This window comes from Choloepus didactylus, chromosome 25, assembly GCF_015220235.1.
Source record: "Choloepus didactylus isolate mChoDid1 chromosome 25, mChoDid1.pri, whole genome shotgun sequence".
Lineage (NCBI taxonomy): Eukaryota > Metazoa > Chordata > Mammalia > Pilosa > Megalonychidae > Choloepus > Choloepus didactylus.
In genome coordinates, this window is record NC_051331.1 from 6,616,053 (window position 1) to 6,637,989 (window position 21,937).

At 54.4% G+C, this 21,937-nt stretch overlaps 1 protein-coding gene across 2 annotated transcripts in view; it reads left to right on the plus strand.

Annotated features, from left to right (window-relative positions):
- LDLR (low density lipoprotein receptor) overlaps positions 1-20,625 on the plus strand; it is a 36,105-nt gene extending 15,480 nt beyond the window's left edge. For both annotated transcript variants that reach the window (XM_037818105.1, XM_037818104.1), the window contains exons 5-18: positions 1,401-1,523; positions 2,631-2,753; positions 3,795-3,914; positions 4,291-4,416; positions 6,365-6,536; positions 6,616-6,843; positions 8,853-8,971; positions 9,361-9,500; positions 10,241-10,382; positions 10,523-10,675; positions 15,716-15,898; positions 17,548-17,628; positions 18,422-18,579; positions 19,100-20,625. In XM_037818105.1, coding sequence (XP_037674033.1) covers positions 1,401-1,523; positions 2,631-2,753; positions 3,795-3,914; positions 4,291-4,416; positions 6,365-6,536; positions 6,616-6,843; positions 8,853-8,971; positions 9,361-9,500; positions 10,241-10,382; positions 10,523-10,675; positions 15,716-15,898; positions 17,548-17,628; positions 18,422-18,579; positions 19,100-19,135 — 1,904 coding nt within the window. In that variant the 3' untranslated portion in view covers positions 19,136-20,625. The remainder of the gene's footprint in view (positions 1-1,400; positions 1,524-2,630; positions 2,754-3,794; positions 3,915-4,290; positions 4,417-6,364; positions 6,537-6,615; positions 6,844-8,852; positions 8,972-9,360; positions 9,501-10,240; positions 10,383-10,522; positions 10,676-15,715; positions 15,899-17,547; positions 17,629-18,421; positions 18,580-19,099) is intronic.
- Positions 20,626-21,937: the final 1,312 nt, after the last annotated feature.

Below are 21,937 nucleotides of genomic sequence, written 5' to 3' on the forward strand. Positions count from 1 at the left end.
TATTTTGTAAACATTTGAGACTAAGTTACATACGTCATGCTCTGTGACCATTTAATACTCCCAGGTACATTTCCTAAGAATATGGAGACTCCTTTCTCTGTGATCTCAAGTGTAGTCCTCCCAGGATTAGATTTTAAGGTCTGCCTTTTCCACCAAGCATCATCTCATACAGTTTTCCTGTCCACTGTCGTTGTCATTTGTATGACTGTTTTATTCTTGTGCTATTGATCTGATTTATTGTGGCTCATGTGATTCCCTACCAATTTGGGGGAGCCGAACCAACCTGTTTGGCCTCTGTTGAGGGTGGGACCATCTCTTTGTCCTGCTGTGGGCGGCCTGTTGGGTCCATCAGCTTTTTGATGAACTCCATGTTCTAAAAAATGTACATGAGGAAAGACCAGAAGGCAATTGGAATAAACCTTCCTGGTTGTTGTTAGGGCCTGTTCCATTTTGCTAATGCTGCTCTTTTACAAAACATCAGAGATGGATTGGCTTTTATAAAGGGGGTTTATTTGGTTACAAAGTTACGGTCTTGAGGCCAAAAAGTGTCCAAGGATATGCATCAACAATTGGGTACCTTCAATGGAAGATGGCCAGTGGCATCTAGAAAACCTCTGTTAGCTGGGAAGGCACGTGGCTGGCATCTGCTTGCTCCCAGGTTGTGTTTCAAAATGGCCTTCCCCAAAGTGTTGCTCTTGGGGTGTTTTGCCCCCCCCTTAGCTGCAGCTGCTCTTCAAAATGTCACTCTCAGTTGCTCTGCATCTGGGCCTGTGTGGCTCTTTTTAAAGTGATCCAGTGATCCAATAAAGACCCACCCTGAATGGGTGGGGCAACACCTCCATGGAAACGATCCAATGAAAGGTCTCGCCCACAGTTGATTGAGTCACATCTCCATGGAAACACTCAATCAAAGAATTCCAATCCAATCAACAGTAATACGTCTGCCCCCACGAGATTGCATCAGAGAACATGGCGTTTTGGGGGACACAATACATCCAAACTGGCACAGGGCCTTAGGATTTGGGGTGATTTTTCCCCCTCCCTACTTTCCAAACATAGCTGTTACTTCAATAATAATTTTCCATGAGTCTTCTTCATCGAGGAACAAAAGTATGTGCATTAAAGAAAATCTTCCAAAATCGACATTTGGTGAAAAATGAGAATATGAGGCGAGACTGTGTCTGCCTCTTCCCTCCCTGACCTGCCTGTCCCGGGTCGCTTCTTTGAACTTGGGGGCTGAGGCAGGATTCCCGTTTTCCCGTCCGAAGCTCCCATCCACCTCCCGCCTCTGAAGACCAAAAGCTGGTTCCTTTCAGCCTGTCGGGAAATTGCTCCTTTGCAGGTGGCGGTGGCTTTTCCCTCACTGCCTCCCCTTGAAACCCAGCCCCCGTGTTTTCCAGTGGTGGCCACGTGCCGGCCGGATGAGTTCCAGTGCAGGGACGGGAGCTGCATCCACGGCAGCCGGCAGTGTGACAAGGAGTACGACTGCAGGGACATGAGTGACGAGGTTGGCTGCGTCAACGGTGAGCGGGGCTGCGGGGGGTGAGCAGGCAGGGCCCGGCCCCCGTCCTTCAGGGCCTTCCTGTTAGCAAAGGGCTCTTAAAGTCGGGGGATGGTGAACCCCAGACGTGGAGGCATTTCTGGGGGTCCTTGGACAAGTGACTCCCCCCCGCCCGCTGAGATTCACTTCCTCTCATCTCTAAATGCGCACAAAGCACCCGCTTCAGGGCCGTGTGCTTCCACGAGGGCAGCGTGTCCCGACCCGGGGTCACTTTGCTCACGGTGACGTGTGTACTGTGACGTTGGTGAAGCGGGTTCTGGACTTCCCGCAGTTCCGCTGCTGGGACTGGACTTGAGAAACATGCCCCAAAGCACAACTCAGTAGTGAAACACCCAGAAGCACCCCAACTCGCCATCATAAGTGGAGCCCACTTTAAGGTGGGGTAGCCATGCCTTGGCTACCGTCCAGCTGAGGAAACGAGCGGCCACACGGACAAACCTCGGGAGAGAGAAGGAAGTTGTAGATGGAGTCATTTTATAGAGCTCAAAACCGAGCAAAATTACCTTATTTTGAAAATGTCCAAAAAAAAAAAAAAAACCCCTGAGCAAAATTAAATAATAAATTGTTCATTAACGCAGACTCGCTAGAAGTATTAATGAAAAAGTAAGGAAACAGTAAACCCCAAATTCAGGATAAGTGTTGCTTCTGGAGGACTTAGCGGGCTGGGACAAGGAAAGGCTTCTCCAACGAGGGGCCCGCAAACCTCTTCTGTAGCGGACCGGAGAGTAAATATTTTTGGCTTTGTGGCCACATCTGGTCTCGTGACTGCCCAGCTCTGTGGTTGAAGTGTGAAAGCAGACACAGACCCAGTGTGAACGAATGGGTGTGGCCGTGTGCCAATAAAACTTTATGTAGATAAACAGGCAGCGGGCCACGATGTCCCTGCTCCAGGTGACATGTGAATTCTTCAGCTGGGTGTTGGGTTCACAGTTATTCAATACGTATTCTGTTCACTTAATGACTGTGTTTGGATGTATTCCCGTGTGAATTAAGCTATGGTATCAAAAGAGTGCGGAGCCGTGTCCCGCGGCTTGGAAGCCCCTGACCCTCCTCCCTCTGGCTCTTGCAGTGACGCTCTGCGAGGGGCCCAACAAGTTCAAGTGCCGCAGCGGGGAGTGCATCACCCAGGACAGGGTGTGCAACGCCGTCAGGGACTGCCGCGACTGGTCGGACGAGCCGCTCAAGGAGTGTGGTGAGTCCTCGGGGTGGGCCCAGACGCGGGTCCCCTGGAGTTGCAGACGCCCGGCGAGCGTTTCTGCCCCGTGGGGTCGTGGGGACAAGTGGCCTTGCTTCTGAGCCTGAGTGCCCACCGACAGCCACAGGGAAGGGGGACACGGGCTAAGGCTGTTGGGTTGGCGGACGCGATGCTTGGGTGAGCTCTCCATGAACCGCAGCCGCGACCAGTCATGAGTGGTTATTTTTAGGAGACTTCCTCTTTAAAAAAGAAAAAAGAATAGCTGAAAAAAAAAATGTGAATTTTTTTTTTCTCAGAAGCCTACCTCTATCTTGAGGCTTATTAATTTTGAATTAAGGCAGTGATGTGTTTTTGAGAAAGGTTCCCAGCCCTCTGTGTGGTTGATGTTTACCGAGTAACCATAGTTGAAAACAGAGGTCAGCAAACATTTACTTTCCTGGAAAGGGTCAGAGGGTAAATATTTGGGGCTCATGTGCCGCACGGTCTCTGCCGTGGCCACTCAACTTGGCCGTCGTGGCTCCGAAGCAGCCCCAGGCAGTCGTGGACGGAAGTACGTGGCACTTTTTCAGGTGTCATGAAGTCTTAACTTTTCCTTTGATTCTTCTGTTTCTTTCCAACTCTTTGCAAAGGTGAAGGCCGTTCTTAGCTCACAGGGTGCACACATGGGCAGTGGGTGGATGTGGTCCACTCCTGTTAGAGCTTGTGGGTGTGGAGCCTGGAGACAAATACCCCAGGTTGGAGTGTGACAGTGTGATTGCGAGCAAGCTGGTGGGCCTGGCTCTGCCTCAGTTGCCCTGGCTGTAAACCAGGAAACCCCAGTGCAGCTCCCTTCAGGGTTGTCAGGAAAATTAGATGATAACCCACAGAACTCTAGTGGGTAATACGATTATTTCCAGCCATCTTAGGGCTCATATTACCTCACCGCCCTCTAAGTCACTGTTGTGACTGTGATAAAGATGGTGATATCGTGCAGAGCAGCTGGGGAAGGGGCAGCGGGAGAACGTGGCATCACCGGCCCGTGCCCCCCGCCCGTCCCAGGTACCAACGAATGTCTGGACAACAAGGGTGGCTGCTCCCACATCTGCAATGACCTCAAGATCGGCCACGAGTGCCTCTGCCCCGAGGGCTTCCAGCTGGTGGAGCAGCGGAGATGCCAAGGTGAGCCCCTCTGCTCTTTTCGGACCCGCTGCCCACACGCTCTGTGCCTCAGTTTCCCCCTCTGCAAAACGGGAATGAAAAAAGCAGCCCCCACCTCCCAGGGCTGCGAGGAGGACTCGGTGTGACACCGGGGTTTACTGCAGGCTGAGCCCTTCAGAGGGTCTTATCCTCCTTTGGGTGATGCGGCTTCTCCCTTTCGGCTGTGTCCCCGGGGTGAAGATGAGTCCAGGGTCACAGTGGGCCTCCCGATGGTGTTTCTGACCCCGCCCTGAAGGTCCCTCCCAGAGGAGAGGGGCCGTCCCCTCCTGCTGTCAAGGTCCAGCCCCAAGGCGCGTGGAGTGTGTCACTCTGAGAACACCCCAAATCCCTTTCTCAGATATCGACGAATGTGCAGACCCCGATACCTGCAGCCAGCTCTGCGTGAACCTTGAGGGGGGCTACAAGTGCGAGTGCCACGAGGGCTTCCAGATGGACCCCCGCACCCAGACCTGTAAGGCCGTCGGTGAGTGCGGGAGGCGGCGTGGGGAGGGGCTGGGAGCGGCCCCAGCCGCCCCAAGAGCAGAGGCTGTCGGGAATTTCCTCACCCAAACTTGGCCGTGGAAACCAAAGTGAACAGGGTCACAAGGGAGAGGACCTGCCCGGCTGCAGGGTTTGCCCCCGAGACTGGCTGGGAGGGGGACGAGCTGCCCACCATGTGCGCCCAGCCAGGCTGGGGTTTGCCCGGAGGCTCCCCACATGTGGCCGTGCCTCAGCCGTCACCAAGGCCACCCCAGGGAGCAGTGGGCTTTAGCCAGCCCACCCCACCCCCGGCAGTGCCCAGATCCAGGTCTTTCTTGGACAGTTTCAGGAGGAGCTTAACGGGGACAGGGATGGAAAACCCACATCCCCTCCAACTATTCTTCTTAACTGGAGACACTGTACACCAAGAGAAAGTGAATCTAATTAAACAAGAGACCAAAGTCCAATAGCCGATAATGAAACACAGTGATAGACATTGTCCGTGTTCATTTTCTAAGAGTGCCGTAACAGAGTACCAGAAAGTGGGTGACTCGAAAGAGCGGAAATGTATCATCTTTTCAGTTCTGGAAGCCAGAAGTTCAAAGTCAAGGTGTGGGCAGCACTGTGCTCCCTCCAGCACCTGTGGGGACCCCTTCCTTTCTTCTCGGAGCTTCTCGTGTTTGTTGGCACTCTCCGGCTCCCTTGGCTTGTGGATGCAGCACTTCCAGATCTGCCTCTGTCATCCCGTGGCCATCCTCTCTCTTCTGTCTGTCTCTCCTTATAAGGACACTGGTCGTATCAGATCAGGGGCTCACCCTACTTCAGTACGTCCTTGTCTTCATTCAGCTTAATTCCGTCTTCAAAGACCCCATTTCCAAGTCAAGTCCCATCCATGGGCCAGGGTTCAGGACTTCGGCCTGTCTTTTGGGGACCCACAATTCAACCCGTACTGTCATTTATTTTATTCTATTCTCAGGGTCAAGTTTAGGTTCTAACCACAGCCAGACACTCTTGCTCTGACTCCCCTGAATCTGGTGCTGTGATTTCGGAGGCGCCACTTTGCCAGCAGGGCTGCCCAGTTGCACAGACATTCACGGCTTCAGCCCTCAGGCCTGCGGTGTGCCCACAGGGAGGGCTTAGTTTTGCAGAAATGTTTTAGAGCTTCCTCAGTTGACCCCGGGGCCCCCCTTAGCCTGTTCTTTGGCTACCCCGGCCCCTCTGTCACATCCATCGCACGCCCCGGTCCTGCCAGGGAGCCACCCCGTCCCCCGATGCCACTTTCTCGGGGTTCCTGAGATCCCCCAGGATAGAAGGCTGCAGGTTCACATCCGTTGTGCAGGTGTGAGAGTTTCTAAAGACGCTGTTCTGGGGCTGGGGTCGCACTGCCGCAGGGGATATTTCTGAGCCAAACCCAGTTACAGGAACGTGGTCAGTTGGTTGGCAAATATTTTTTTTGGTGACTGTTTTGCTTCCCCGTGCAGTGGGTGAACTGGGAGCTAGGGGATGAATATTTGGACTGGAGCTTTGTCCATTCTCTATGCCCAGGTCTCATAATTTGAGCACAGCCCCTGGTGTCAGGGCAACCTAGCTTCAAATCCCTGCTTCTTCCTCGCTGTGTGACCTTGGGCAAGTCAGTCTCCCTCTCTGGGCATTAGTCCCCTCCTCCGTCAAAGGGCATCAGACAGCGTGAGGATGCAGTGAAGTGAAACTTAGTATGAAAAGCGTGAAGCAGAATTCTCATCCCTCGGGAATCTCTCTGTGGGTGTTAGCCGTTATCATTTCTTCATCTTACTGTTCTAAAATGTGAAACGCCAAGACCCAGGAGGAGCTCCCCACCCTGCTCTCCTGGGCGCCTCCTCTGGCTCAGCCCTGCCCGCTGAAGGGTAGGGGAGCCCGCTCGGCCCCGGCAGGGGTCCCTTCTGCCCCACCAACCGCCCTTCCCGGCTCTCCAGGCACCACCGCCTACCTCTTCTTCACCAACCACCACGAGGTGCGGAAGATGACGCTGGACCGCAGCGAGTACACCAGCCTCCTCCCCAACCTGAAGAACGTGGCCGCCCTGGCCGCCGAGGTGGCCGGCAACAGGATCTACTGGTCCGACCAGTCTCAGAGGAAGATCTACAGGTGAGCCCGGGCCCCGGGCCCAGCCCCATCCCCTGGTGGGACAGGACGCCCGGCCCCTGACGCTGTCCTCCCTCTGCAGCACCCAGCTCGACAGAGGCCCCGGCCTCCCCTCCCACGACACTGTCATCAGCGGGGACATCCAGGCCCCCGAGGGGCTGGCTGTGGACTGGATCCACGACAACATTTACTGGACGGATTTGGTCCTCGGCACCGTCTCTGTGGCAGACACCAAGGGCCTGAAGAGGAAGACGCTGTTCAAGAAGCAGGGCTCCAAGCCTCGGGCAGTTGTGGTGGACCCCGTGCATGGGTACGTACTCCCCCAACTGGGGGGCACGTGGGGAGGAAAGGCCCAGGATTCCGAGACGGACTGAGGTGGGTGGGGCTGCCCCGAGCTGCAGAGAAGGGGGATTACACAGGCAGGAAACAAACAGGGCCCTGGACTCGTGGGGCTTCCCCAGTCCTGCTCGGGAGGCCACGGGGAGCAAACTTCTTTCTACATCTGCTGGGTTCCCTGAGATGGAAACAGAACCTTGCCAAGTCCAGCCCTAAGGAGAGAAAGTAAAAAGCTGAAATTAAAATTCAAACTGCCAGGATAGGAGAAAGGTAAAACCACGTGGCTCCCCATGAAGTTAGATCTGACGGTTGGTTTTCTGCTCGCAAAGCCCTGGGTCGGGAGGGTGTGTGAGTGTTGTGGGGTGGCCACGTGTGGGCAGGAGCCAGGGCCGACTCAGCAGCCCAAGGGCCCTGACACGGGACTAGCGTCCCTGCCCCGTGGCCTGCACATGCCAGGCCCCAGCCGCCACCTCAGCACCTCTGTGGGTGTTTCGTAGTTTCAGAAACCCTGGCTGAGCAGCCTACCTGGCAGCAGCAGTTGGAGGAAGAGGGTTTGTTTGGGCTAGGGGAGAGAAGGTTCTAGAAAGTGCCCTTGGCTGTCTTCATCTGGTGTCCAGGAGGGAAGTGGGCATCATCCAGATAGTAGCAGAGCCTGGGTAGAGGCGAGCCGGGCAGGTAGAGGTGAGCTGGGCAGGTAGAGGCGAGCCAGGCAGTTAAAGGCGAGCCAGGCAGGTAGAGGTGAGCCAGGCAGGTAGAGGCGAGCCGGGCAGGTAGAGGCGAGCCGGGCAGGTAGAGGCGAGCCGGGCAGGTAGAGGCGAGCCGGGCAGGTAAAGGTGAGCCGGGCAGGTAGAGGTGAGCCAGGTAGGTAGAGGTGAGCCAGGCAGTTAAAGGCGAGCCGGGCAGGTAGAGGCGAGCCGGGCAGGTAAAGGTGAGCCGGGCAGTTAAAGGCGAGCCAGGCAGGTAGAGGTGAGCCAGGTAGGTAGAGGCGAGCCGGGCAGGTAAAGGTGAGCCGGGCAGGTAGAGGTGAGCCAGGTAGGTAGAGGCGAGCCAGGCAGGTAAAGGGGAGCCAGGCAGGTAAAGGGGAGCCAGGCAGGTAGAGGCGTGCCAGGTGAACAAGGCTGATGCCTGCTGCTGCTTGGGAACAGGTGGTGGTCAGCAAGTGAGAGCAGCAGCTGCCAGGAGAGGTTCCCAGGTGCACTCTACTCGGCCCCGCTGTGTGTGCCAGAGGGAGGTTCTGCACTCGTTTTACCAAACAGCAGCCGCTGCCTCACTGCCCCGCCGGGCCCTCCTGTTCAACTTACAGCATTTGTTGCCTTGGAAAGCGGTCTGTTGGCAGGGTGGGCCAGGGTTTATTTACCTGCTTCCCAGCTCGTGAACGTTCAGGTGATTTCCCTTCTCCCTCCCTCCTACAACACGGCCGTGACAGCTGGGAACAGAGAGTTGCTGTCACTTCCAGGGGATCCACTTGGAGAGCGGACTGCTAGGTCAGGGGCACAGTCACTGATACGTCATCAAATTGCCCTTCAGAATATAAACTGTGAAGTGTACCCGCCGTCCACTGGCAGAGGGGTGGCTAAGCAAAACGTGGCATTTCCACAAACAACCTTCCCCTCCCACCAGAAGGGCACGTGCGGGCTCATCTCCCCAGCCCCTCACCAATGTGTGTCCGACTGTTGCCAGTCGCGCCAGGGAAGGGGGTATCTTCATTTCACCAGCCATTTGGAGAGCTGAGTTTAGGGTGCAGCTTCGAGGGCTCCACCCCTGACCTCTGGAACCAGAACTCCCTTGTCTCTACAAGGCCCTAAAACCCCTCCTAGATCCCAGCCATGGGGCAGACAAGGTTGGGGAAGCAGAAAGAACAAATCTTGGGCTCCCCACCCGGTGACTGTCCCTGGAGTCCTCCTGGCTGCTGCGGTGGAAGCCAACCTTGGGCCTTTGGCGTTGGCCATGCACGTTCACGTCCTTTTCTTGGTTCTCCACCAGCTTTATGTACTGGACGGACTGGGGAAGCCCTGCGAAGATTGAGAAAGGGGGCCTGAACGGAGTGGACATTTACTCACTGGTGACGGATGATATCCAGTGGCCCAACGGCATCACCCTGGGTATGTCCCTGCTGGGGTTGGGGTGCAGTCAGGGGCTCAGGGAGGCTTCCGAAGATGGGGGGAACAGCCAGGTGCCCCCCAGCAGACACTCGCAGCTGCCTGAGGTGTTAATAACCCACCACTAAACTGACACCACCCCTACCCCCCACCCCCGCCTGGGGAGAGTGACCACGGAGGGGTGGGGGCAGTTGGGAAGAAAGCCGCAGAACCCCTTAGGGCCTCGCGCGTGGGCAGTGAGCATCCCGAGCTGCTTCCCGGGGTGCGTGTCTCTACTGGGCGCTCCAGCTCCCATCGTGGAGGGTGGGTGTAAGCCAGAAACTTCCAGGCCTCCCTCCCAAGGGCTCCTGGCTACGGCGTGTGACCCCTCCTTGTCCACCTCCGGGTTCCAGATCTTTCCAGCAGCCGCCTCTACTGGGTCGACTCCAAACTCCACTCCATCTCGAGCATCGACGTGAACGGGGGGAACCGGAAGACTATTTTGGAGGATGAGAAGAGGCTGCCCCACCCGTTCTCCCTGGCTGTCTTTGAGGTGGGCCCTGGGGCAAGCAGTCAGTTCTCCCACGTTTGAGCGAATCAGCAGCTGCTGAGCACTGAGCACCACTTACCTAGGAGGCGATGCCGGCACCAGTGTCGTTCATACGGCCAATCCTGCCCTGGAAAACTGCCTCGGCAGTGAGGGGCTCTTAGACCTGGTGGTATTTCCGTTTTCTCCTTGCTAAGAGTCTAGAAAGATCGGGTAGTGATTCTCATCCAGAGGACGTTTGGTGAATTTTGGAGACTCAAGTTTTCACAGCTGGGAGAGGGCATGTGGCAGGGCTGCTGCCCACCACCCTACAGGGACAGGGCGGCCCCACGGCAAAGAAACTTCCAGCCCCGAGGAGTGCCCCAGTTGGTAACCCTGCTCTCAAATGCTGCCCCCACTGCAACCTCCAAGGCAGTGGGAGGTGACACTGCATCTATTTTGAAATAATTTCAAACTTACAGGACAGTTGCAAAAATATAACACAAAAACAATGCAGATAAATCCAACATACCCCTCCCTGCCCCAGCTACTCAGATCCGGCAACTTTTAACATTTTGCCACATTCGCTGTCTCACTCCATCTTTCCATCCTTCCGTCTTCTAAACATCTGAGAGTAGGTTGAACACATCCTGCTCCATGAACACAGAATAGTGTATGTATATTTGCTACAGACAAAGAGGTTCACTTACGTAACGACCTTAAGTGCAGTGGTTGAGTTCTGAATCATCCTTTTCATGCCTGTTTAGGATAAAGTCTTCTGGACGGATACCGTCCACAAAGCCATCTTCAGCGCCAACCGCCTCACAGGCCTGGACGTTCATCTCGTGGCTGAGAACCTGGGGTCCCCAGAGGACCTGGTCCTGTTCCACAGCCTCACGCAGCCGAGAGGTATGGATGGGGTGGCTGCCCCACCCCCAGACCCACTGCTTCCCTGCTGCCGGCCCAGGCTCCTCGGGGGCTCACGGAATTTTCCGGCCCACCTTTGCAGCACCCCGTTCTCACTCTGTCTCTTTCCTCCCCTGCCTCAGGAGTGAACTGGTGTGAGCAGACCAGCTTCCCCAATGGTGGGTGCCAGGGCCTGTGCCTCCCGGCCCCGCAGATCAACCCCCACTCGCCCAAGTTCACCTGCGCCTGCCCTGACGGCCTGCGGCTGGCGGGGGACATGAGAAGCTGCCTCGCAGGTGAGGGGTGCCCGGCCGGCTGCCAGAGGGTGTGGACAGGCCTGCCACTGCCACTCGCACGGCCGCAGCCCTGTGACCGCTTCCGCCAGCTCCTCGCTCTGTTCCTCTGTCAAAGGCACACAGCCTCGGAGGCTGTTGCAAGGGCTCATGGGTTGGGGCAGCCAGTGTCGGCCCTTCTGGAGAGCCGGCACTTAGACCCGTTTCATCTTTAGCGTTTCCTTCGCTATTGCCCAGTGCCCTGAGAGCAGATTTGACTTTTTTTTTTGTTATTGTTTTGATCATGGTTACATATATGTATAACAAAATTCCCCATTTTATCCATTTTAAAGTATACAATTCAGTGGCACTAAATTATACTCAAGACCGTCTAGTACCAAAACATTTTCATCATCCCAAATAGAAACTATCCTTTAAACAGTAACTCCCCATCCCCGTGACCCCGGGGAGCCTCAAATTTGATTTCTGTCTCGATGAATTTGCTTATTCTTGATGTTTCCTATAAGTAGAATCTCACAATGTTTGTCCCTTTGAGCTGGGCTTGTTTCACTCAGCATAATAGTTTCAAGACTCATCCGTGCTCTTTACTTAGCTTCCTGGGGAACCACCAAACCGTCTTCCGCAGGGGCTCTCCCTGTCCATCCCCACCGGCAGTGGATGAGGGCTCCGGTCTCTCCACATCCTCTCCAGCACTGGTAGTTTGCTCTTTAATAGCAGCCGTTCTAGTAGGAGTGAGATGAGGTTTTGATTTGCAAAACCTCACCTCACTGTGGTTTTGATTTGCATTTCCCTAATCGCCCGTGAAGCAGAGCATCTTTTCGTGTGCTTTTCAGCTGTTTGTATTTCCTCTTTGGAAAAATATCTAGTCATGTCTTTTGCCCATTTTTAAATTGGGTTGTTTGTCTTTTTATTGAGTTGTAGAATTTCTTAGTATATTCTGGATATCAAAGCCTTATCAGATATGTAGTTTTCCAACCCAGATTAGCCCCCACACCAAAGAACACGCCTGGCACAGTTACCCCTGAGTTTACTTAGGGACTTACACACGGGAGACGAGTCCTCCCCGTTGTGGTGGTTCTGGAACAGTGAAGTCAGCGTTCCACACGGAGAGAAAGAGAGCAGTGCCGGGGGGTCCTTTATAAAGGATGTGACAATGGAGTCTCTCACGAGATTTGGGTACCACAGAGTCTCGCCAGGTTTGGTCACCAACAGTGATGGGGGAGGGGAGTTTTAATGCTTTACCCCCCAGGGGGTGTGGGGTCCTGGGCCCTGACAGTGGTTTCCAAATATTTTTTCCCGTAGAGTTGGCTGCCTCTTCATTCACCCTTTTGACAAAGTTCTTTGAAGCATAGAAGTGTTCAGTTTTTTTAATCATATTTTTTACTGTGGAATATAACATATATACATAGAAGTGATAACTTTCTAAGTGCAGTTTAACAAGTCGTTAGCAAATTGCAAAGAATGTTATGGGGTATAGTTCCACAGTCTCAGTTATTTCCTTATCGTGAAATATAACATATGTGCAAAAAGGTAATAACTTTCAAAGTATGATTTAACAAGTAATTATATAGGAAATCTCCAAAAAGGTTGAGTTACAGCATCGTAGTTTCAGTTGTTTCCTTATTGTGAAATATAACATATTACAAAAAGGTGGCAACTTTCAAATTACAATTTAACAAGTAGCTAAAGAGCGAATTTCAAAGAATGCTATGGGTTACAGTTTCACCATTTCAGTTCTTTCCTTCTAGCTATTCTGATACCCTAGCAACTAAGAAGAAAAATTATATAGCGATTCAGGATTCATAATCCTTTGTTAAATTCCGTCTTGTCTGTTGCTCCCCCTTCCTCTAGTTTAATCACTTTCCTGATCTTCAGGGATGTCTGAGAATTGACCCTCCCTAACCTGTCATGTTGAAAAGGGGTGCCGACTTCATGGGAAAAGGGGACACATCTGGTTGATGTTCTTGAAGAGGCTGTTGCCTCTGGGTTTGGGGACTTAGCTGGCACAGGAGCTCTCTGGAGGATTTAAGTTTGTGAAGAATAAACTTAGTGAGTGAAACTTTTATACATTCTCAGATAGGGATCCAGGGATTCTTGAGGGTTTTCGGGACTACATTGACTTGGGCTTGTCATGTTGTGGCCATTTAGCATATCCAGGTGAAGCTTGCACAGGAGTAACCTCCAGGACAGCCTCTCGACTCTATTTGAATTCTCTTAGCCAGGTTCAATTTTGAGGGGGTTCCCATTTATCTATTTTTTTCTTTTTATTGCTTGTGCTATGGGTATAAGGTCTAGGAAACTCCCACCTATCACTAGATCTTGAAGATGTTTCCCTACATGTTCTTCTAGGAGTTTTATGGTACTGTTTCTTATATTTAGGTCTTTGATCCACTTTGAGTTAATATTTTATATAGGGTATGAGGTAGGGTCCTATTTCCTTCTTTTGGATATGGATATCCAGTTCTCCCAACACCATTTGTTGAAGAGACCGTTCTGACCCAGTAGAGTGGACTTGGGAGCCTTGTCAAAAACCAGTTGACCGTAGATCTGAGGGTCTGTTTCTGAGCTGTCAAATCGATTCTGTTGATCAATATGTCTAGCTTGATACCAGTACCATGCTGTTTTGTCCACGGTGGCTTTATAATGTGCTTTACATCAAGAAGTATGAGTCCTCCTACTTCATTCTTCTTTTTCAAGATATTTTGGGCTGTTTGAGGCCCCTTCCCCTTTGGAATGAAATTAATAATTAGCTTCTCCATTTCAGCAAAGTAGGCTGTTGGAATTTTGATTGATACTGCATTGAATCAATGGTACATTTCACTTGAGAAGCCATCTGGCCCTGGGTTTTTCTTTCTTGGGAGGTTTTTGATGACTGATTCAATCTCTTGATTTGTGATTGGTCTTTTGAGGTCTTCAGTTTCTTGTAGAGTCAGTGTAGGTTGTACTTGTGTCTCTAGAAATTTGTCCATTTCATCTAAGTTGTCTAATTTGTTGGTACGCAATTGTTCGTCGTGTCCTCTTATGTCCTTTTTGTTTCGGTTGGGTCAGTAATGAGATCCCCCTTCTCATTTGCATCTTCCTTTTTTTTCTCTCGGTCTAGCTAAGGGTTTGTCAATTTTATTGATCTTCTCAAAGAACCAACTTTTGGTTTTGTTGATTCTCTCTATTGTTTTTTTAATTCTTAATTTCATTTATTTCTGTTTGTTCTTTTCTTCCTTCTGCTTGCTTTGGGATTAGTTTGTTCTTCTTTTTCTGGTTCCTACAGGTATGCAATTAGATCTTTGATTTTAGCTCTTTCTTCTTTTTCAATGTAGGCGTTTGGGGCTATAAACTTCCCTCTCAGCACTGCTTCCGCCGTATTCCATAAGTTTTGATATTTTGTGTTCTCTATTTAAAATTATTAAACAGTCTCAATTATTTAACATTTCTCTTACAATTTCTTCTTTGACCCACTGATTGTTTAAGAGCAAGTTGTTCAACCACCATCTATTTATGGATTTCCTAGTTCTCCGCCTGTTATTGATTTCCAGCTTCATTCCAGTATGATCAGAGAAAGTGCTTTGTATAATTTCAGTCTTTTTAAACATATTGAGGTTTGTTTTGTGATTCAACATGGGCCCTATCCTGGAGTACGATCCGTGAGCACTGGAAAAGAATGTATATCCTGCTGTTCTGCGGTGCAATGGTCCGTAAATATCCGCTAGGGCTAGTTCATTTATAATTTTATTCAAGTTCCTCTGTCTTGACGTTCTTTCTCTATTGATGAGAGTGGTGTGTTGAACTCTCCAGTTGTTGTAGAGACAGCTGTTTCCCCCTTCAGTTTTGCCAGTGTTTGTCTCATGTAATTTGGGGCACCTTGATTAGGTGGATAAATATTTATGATTATTTCTTCCTGGTGGATGCCTCTTTTATTAATATATAGCGCCCTTCTTTGTCTCTTACAACAGTTTTGTGTTTAAAGTCTATTTTGTCCGATACTAGTATAGCTGCCCAGCCCTTTTTTGGTTCCTATTTGTGTGGAATATCTTTTTCCAGGCCTTTCACTTGCATCCCGTTTCTGTCCTTGGGTCTAAGGTGAGTCTTGTAGACAGCATATAGAGGGTCATTTTTTCTATCCCTTCTACCAATCTGTGTCTTTTGATTGCAGAGTTTAATCCGTTAACATTCATTGTTGTTACTGCCAACTTCCCCGCAGCCCCGAGGAGGGAGTGTTCTGCTTCAGCCTCTACCCCGGGGCGGGGTAGGTGGTTGAAACAATGTCCGTGGGGACCCTGTCCGGGACAGGCTAGAACCGCGATTCAGAGCCGGGACCCAGCGTTCCCAACTTGCCGATCAGAAGCCACACTCAGCACTGGGCCGTAGCCCTCTCTGTTCCCGGGGAGAAGGTGGAGGCCACAGACCCTGGGGCTGCTTCTCTCGGGGGTGGGCCTGGGCGCCGGCCACTGCCACGGCACGATTCACTCACAGTTTTTTTGATACAACTTCTCAGTCTCCCCATCCCGCTCTTTCCTGGACCCTGTACTTCTGGCTTCTGGAGCCCCAAAACCTGTTCTGGATTGTTTTCTGCCGCCCGCTTGTGGAGGAGGAGCGTGTCCTGCTGCTCCCCACTCTGCCATCTTCCCGGGAAGCCCCTGCAGTTGCTTCAGTCCTTTTTACAAAGCTGAATAATGCCCCCTTGCATGAATGGGCCACATTTTGTTCATTCAGTCTTCTGTCGATGGACGCCTGGGTTGCCTCGTCTCCACCTTTTGGCACTTGACGGCTGATTTGATTTTAGACATCACGTGAGGAAGTGGCTCCTTTTTCAGTTCTTATTCTGAGAAAGTCTCGGGCTAGTGTGTCCGTAAGACCTCGAACACTTGTGAATCTCCCTTTTTAGCAACAAAAAGAAATAACAATTAAGATAACAAAAACGTGGATGTTACCGGGGCTTTAATTTCACTGCGCTGGTTTCTCGTTCTCTCTCTGTGGCCGTCGGCCTTCATGTCCTCCAAGTTGTCACGGGCAGCATGGACGTCACTCGGGAAATGGTTGTTCTTTCAGAGCCTGAACCGGACACCACCATGGCCAGTCCCTCCGCGGCACCCTCTCCGGTCAGGCCGACCATCAGTGCCCCAGCCGCAGAGCTGACGCACACAGCCGGCCGGCCTGCCCCTGGCACCTCCAGGCAGCCCGCGGCCAGCCCCGAGCTCACCACGTCAATGACAGTTAACACGACCCACCAAGGTAAACGCCGGAACCACCCTGGCCCCCCCATTCCCCGGGACATGCTACTGGGTGGGTCCCCCAGAGGCCAAGAGGCTTGGGGAGGAGCTGGGGACCGGGTTTGGGACTGGCAACGGTGCCCACCCACCTCCCAGCAGGAGCGGGGATTTGCTGGCCAATGCGTGTGAGGGGTTTGAGCTCACGGCGGCTGATGGTGCCCAGAACATGCTGGGTGCTGGGCTGGAGTCTGACATTTTATCAAGGCCCATCGGCCACCCGGATTTCTTGCCTGACCGCCAGGGCCAGGCAAGTCAGGGGCCAAAAGGCCCAGCAAGCAAATAATCTATTAACATGGCATTTAAACGAAAAATCAGACCATCAAACTTTGGCCTGTGGCTGGCCCCCGTCTTTGTAAATAAAGTTTTATCAGAGCCAGGGTCCCATGAGGCAGGACAGGGCAAGTGTAGGGTCAGACCCTGTCCTTAAAATTCTCATATTTTATTCACCATGGTCCTTCTACATTAATTTTGATTTTTTGAAACAGTGCACTTAAGTATTATTTGAGGGCCGAGTTTATCGGCACCCCCTTGGATTTTGTGCCTTACTCGTCTCCTCTATCCCGGGCCCCGGGGTCCCCACATCCTCTGCCGGGGGGGCGGAGCCCGTGGCCTGCGCTTCGCAGCTGTGCCCACCAGGGGGCGTCCTCCGCCTGGAGCCCCAGGAAACGGAGCTCATGCTTTTCCAGCCAGGAAGAAAATAGCACATCAGCAAGTTTCAGACTATTTTTCAGGGTTGCCGAAGCCTTTGTTCAAGAATAAAGTGGTTGCGGGGGGCCGGGAACCTCCCTCCAGGGGACACCACTGGAAGAGCCACTTCACAGACAGGCCCACCCCGGGCTTCTCGAATTTGGCCACAGAGCCCTTTAAAAAGGGAACAAATTTCCAGGGAGTTTTTCAATTGCCCTAAGTTACTTTTATCACAAGGCTTCTTAAATATGCAGAAATGTGAAACGAAGTATAAATTATTTCTGTGCCTCCCCCTGCACCCCCAAAAGCCAAAGATGTCGCAATGGCCGGAATTCAACCTCAGACGGCTCTGAGTGTCACCGAGGAGGGGCCGCGTCTGTGTGGGCCCACCGCGGCCTGTTCAGCCCTCCCGCCCCATTCGCCTGTCGGGAGGACGTTAGACCTCTGCACGGGCCCTTATGTCATGTCCCCCCACCACGGCCCACCCACGTTATTTTCTGGGGCACCTCCGGCCCCCCAGCATCATTTTTCATTAGCCTGAGACACATGCAGGAATATCAGGCTTTGGTGCAATTCAAGCTGGCCACTGGGAGTGTTGAGCGTTACCTCCTACCACTTCTAGAATATTCTTATTTCAAGAAAATGTAAAACCAGGTTGGAAAGGTCCACCAGGGCAGCATCTGTAGGCTTTGGTCTTGGGGACCGTCCCGTCACTGCTTCCCCAGGGCAGGTCACAGAACCTTCTTCAGTCTGCCCAGAACCCTGCAGTCTCGGCGGAGGCAGGCGTGGCGGGCGTGGGAGCCTCTCCTGGATCCTTTGGGTTTTTAAAGATGGTGAAGAATGTCACACAGTTTTCCCACATCTGCTTTGCTTTTTCTGGCCTCTTTTGGGATCTGGGCCTCACTTCTCACTTCTCGCACACAGCCCTGGGTGACGCCGCCAGCAGAGGGGACGCAGAGAAGCCCAGGGGCACGTCGGTGGCTCTGTCCGTCGTCCTCACCGTTGGTAAGTGCAGGGGGCTGGCGCCTGGGGCTCCCCAGACCTCACCTCCTGCCTGGCGTCTCCCCTGCTCAGTGGGCTGGTGTGGGTGCCCCCTCCCATTTCATCGTCACTCATTTAACGATGGAAGTTGAGCACCTACTGTATACCTAGCCCGTGTCCGGGCCCTGGGGGCACAGCCCTAAAAGCAGAGCAGGTGCTTCCCCTCGGAGCTGGCAATGGACAAAGTGGAGCAGTGAGGGGTCAGGTGGGGACAGGGTTTGGGGAGCCTCCCCGAGACCCCAGGGATGGGAGCATGTCTCGGGGACCCTGTGACACGTGGTTCCCCTGCACCAGCCACGTCCAGCAGGGCTTGGCTAGCAGTGCGCTCATTTTGCCTTGGCCGAGGACACCCTTTTGAGGTGTCCCTCCCCATGCAGCCCAGGGTTGTCTCTGCAAAGAAGAGTCTCCCACGGCCGGCCCTGGTGTGGGGTGAGCCCCTCACGGGTCCTCGGACCTGGGAAGGGGGCCGCGGCGTGCAAAGCTCCGTTGCTTCCCGCATGCTTTAGTGTAGAAGGCAGGAACGAACACGTGGTTGCCCAGTAGGTAGAGAACGGTCCCATTTCCGGAAGGATATGCACCAATGGGCTGGTTTGGGGGAGGCAGAGCCAGCGGGTGTCACACTGGATGCGTCCCGGAGCCTCCCCTATGGGGGACTCCTGTGAGCATCCCCACTAAAGGCAGAATGGAAACGCTGACCCGGGGGAAAGCCAGGCCCAGGCCTGGGGGCAGCCGGGTGACCCTCACCATCTCCCCACAGTGGTGCTCGGCTTCGTGGGCTACGGCGGCTTCTACCTCTGGAAGCACTGGCGGCTGCGGAACGTGAAAAGCATGCACTTCAACAACCCCGTGTACCAGAAGACCACGGAGGACGAGGTGCACATCTGCCGTGGCCAGGACGGCTACACCTACCCCTCGGTGAGGAGCCCAGGCGGGCGGGTTTGCCCGTGCCCATTCCGGCCTGCTCTGCGGAGGGACGGCAGATGTTCTCAGGGTGGGAGACGCAAACATATTGTCACATGGCCGTGAGAGCCCTGGAGCAAAGAGCTGGAGCGGGACAGAGGGGGCTGTGGGACTTGGGAAGGGCGGGACGTGAGTCTAGACAAGATCCTGCCTGGTGGTTTTGAGGGGGCCAGTGTGACTGGACTTGGGCAGGTTGTGCTGGGCCTGGTGGGCCGCGGGGAGGAGCTGGGCATCTGTGCCGAGACAGATGGGAGCCATGGAGGGTTCTAGGGAGAGGAGGGACAGGCCCTCGGTGCTCACTGGCGCCCTCTGGTGGCTGCAGGGGGAATAGACTGTGGGTGCCGAGGGTGGGAGCCGGGAGACCGGGCAGGAGAAGGCGGGTGGGGGCCGAGGAGGGGTGAGAAGTGGGTGGGCCCCGGGCCCGATGACGGGCTGTCGGGCTGGCTGACTGCGGCGTGAATCATTTGGTTGACAGAGACAGATGGTCAGCCTGGAGGACGACGCGGCCTGATCAGCTGCCTCGCGGCCTGTCCCTGCCAAGCCTGCTGCCCACGACGGCGGGAAGAGGCCCCTTCTGCTCGGCTCCCCCGCGGGCCTCCGCGTCCCTCCTGCTCGGATCAGAGAAAGGAGAGAAGACACAGCCGGGCCGGGCCGCAGCCTCGGTGCCCAGAGAGCCTCCTGCCCGCCTGGAGCTTGTTTTATATATTTATTGGTCTGGGCGGCAGGGCGGGTGTCTGCCACACGAAACGGGGTTCAGCCGGGGTTGCGTTTTCTTTCTTCACCAACGAAGGAGCAAAGTGCAGAGCCCAACGGGCCAGGACGGTTCTCGGGGGTTTTAGGACGGGGATGGGAAACCCGGCCCTTCTCTCCCGCTCGGGTGAAGGACAGGCAGACGGACAGATGGGGGACCATGATGACTTTAAACACAGACCGCGGGCCAGCCCCTAACTCAGGAGTCACTGGCGGACAGCTGGAACGTGCCTTCACCCCCCACCCCCAGATCAGGACACGGTGCCCGCCCCTGGAGCCAGGGAGGGGGCGCCACCACCGAGACCGAGTCGTTCCCGGGCGAGGGCCCAAGTCACCGTTGCCCTTAATGATTTCAGTGCCTGGCAGCCCGGGGCACCCACGTGGGCTCCGTGACGCCCCCACTTCACTTCCTTCGTCCCTTCGCACTTTCTCAGTTCAGGGTTGTGCATTCTGTAAATTCGATGTTTTTACTCCTGTTTTGCACTGTTTGCTGTGCCGCACCCGGGGAGATGCACATGTCTCGAGGCCACTCTGGGCACAAGAGGACACGAGGGGAGGACCGCGGCAGGTGGCCAAAGTGGAACCCGGAGCTGCCGCTCTCTTTCTGCACGGCAAGTTAGAAAGTTCTCCACATTGTCCCCCGATTGGCATCTGAACGCAAGCACGTTCCAGCCCTGAAAGCAATCCTCGGGTCGTTGGCGGGTCCTGGGACTTAGGAAGCAAGACTCCTCTCTCAGGGCCCCACAAACGCTCCCGCTGCATTAACGACCCAGGAGAGGGGCCGCTTCCTTTGGGTTCCGGCGGAAGACCCCTAAAAGGACTGAAATCCCTTCAGCTCACGGGGATGAGGCGCTGCCTGCTGCCCCCGTGGGAAACGGAGAGGCGCTTCTCCTTCCGGAGCGTGTAAATCGTGGACGGACAGCGGGGCTTGCTGTTATGTTTGCACTTTGTAAATTTGTTGAAACCGTTTTCACTTATATATGTATAAAAAGAGATCTATTTATTTTTGCAAACCCTGGTGCTGCATTTGTTTCGTTCCCCTCGGGCCCTGCCCCGGGTGAGTGTCCCGCAGGTGCCTTGTCTGGATGTAGAGTCTGCGCAGTGCATGGCGCGTTTCAGATGTCCATGTTGTATGTACAGGTTGTTCGAGGGCTTGGGTTGCGTTTTCGAAACCACTGTATAAAATGTTTTTATAGCCTGAATGTCTTAACTGTGACCGATTAAATTTCTCCAGTGAGCCGTTTGGATAAACCCGATGTGCTTCCTCCATCTGTTCGTGAACGGGCTGGACTTGGAGAAGGATCTAGAAAGAACAGAACGTGTTCCCGGAGCCCAGAGGGTCTCTCAGGGCTGTGGTCTTGTGGGGGGGCGCGATGGTGCTTAGCCGGGGAGTGAAGCTGACGGTTTCTCCTGAGCTGGGGGTCTCCCAAGTGCCCCGTTAGTTCATTCAACACACACTGAGCCCGTGAGGCACTGGCATTTTAGAAGACGGACATGGACAATGACGATTTCTGCTGGAGGATGATAACGGGACAGGGGCGGCTGGTGGGGAGCAGTTCTCTGAGGAGGTGACGGCTGAGCTGGGCCTGGAGCGTGGGAAATGGCCACCCCGGGCCCTGGGGAAAGGAGGGTGCAGGCCCCTGCCTCTCCCGGCTCCATGGACACGCTGTGTTCTGGAAGGACTTCAGCCTCAGCGTGGCTGGCGAGGGGTCCCTGTAAGGGGAAAGATAAAGGATAAAAGTGGGGCGAACACACTAGGATACAGAAGCCCCGATCTCGCACACAAACCCACAGTCGGCGTCCTGGCCCCACGCTCCATGGCGGCGACACGTGGCGAGCGTCAAGGTGGTGGGACGCGTATGGGGTTGCACCCCACACCCCTGCCGGGCCTGCCTGGGCCCTCGAGCCCCCCGCAGCTCACTCCGCAGGCAGAACTGAGTGTGGAGGGCTGGATGGGGGCACAGAGGCAGCCCCCAGTGCCGGAGAGACCCGGGAGCCGGTGGGTGCAGGAACCTCGGAGGAGACAAGACAACTGCCGGAGCCGCTGTCCCTGGTGGAGGGGGCAGAGAGACCCCACCGTCCCCATCCCCACCCCGGCCACCCCGTCTCCCGCCAGGCCTCCCACGGCCTGCACCCTACAGGAAGCAGTTGGTGAAGGAGCCTGGAAGTCGGGGTGGGTCGGGGGGCAGGATCGGATCCGAGGCCAACAGGCTGATGCAGGTAACGGACAGCGGCCCGGGTTTCAATCCTGGCTCTGCCGCCGATGAGCTGGGCACGTTGGAGCCTCAGTTTCCCCTTCTGCAAATGAGGACAATGGTGATCCCACCGCAGTTGTTCTGAGCGTGGGCTGTGGCTTAGCCAGGGGGGCAGGGGCAGGGTGGGGGGCTCGGCGGACGCCTCTGCAGCCTTCGGAGGGGCTGCGGTCCTTGCCGCGGCCACGGGGTGGCCCTTCCTTCCCCCTTTTGTCTCGGGACGGCCGTGGCCCCCGGGTAACACCGATTGGACGGGTCACAGCTCAAGGGTGGGCAGATCCGGGGGGTCCCCAGGCAGAGGTGGTGGGAAC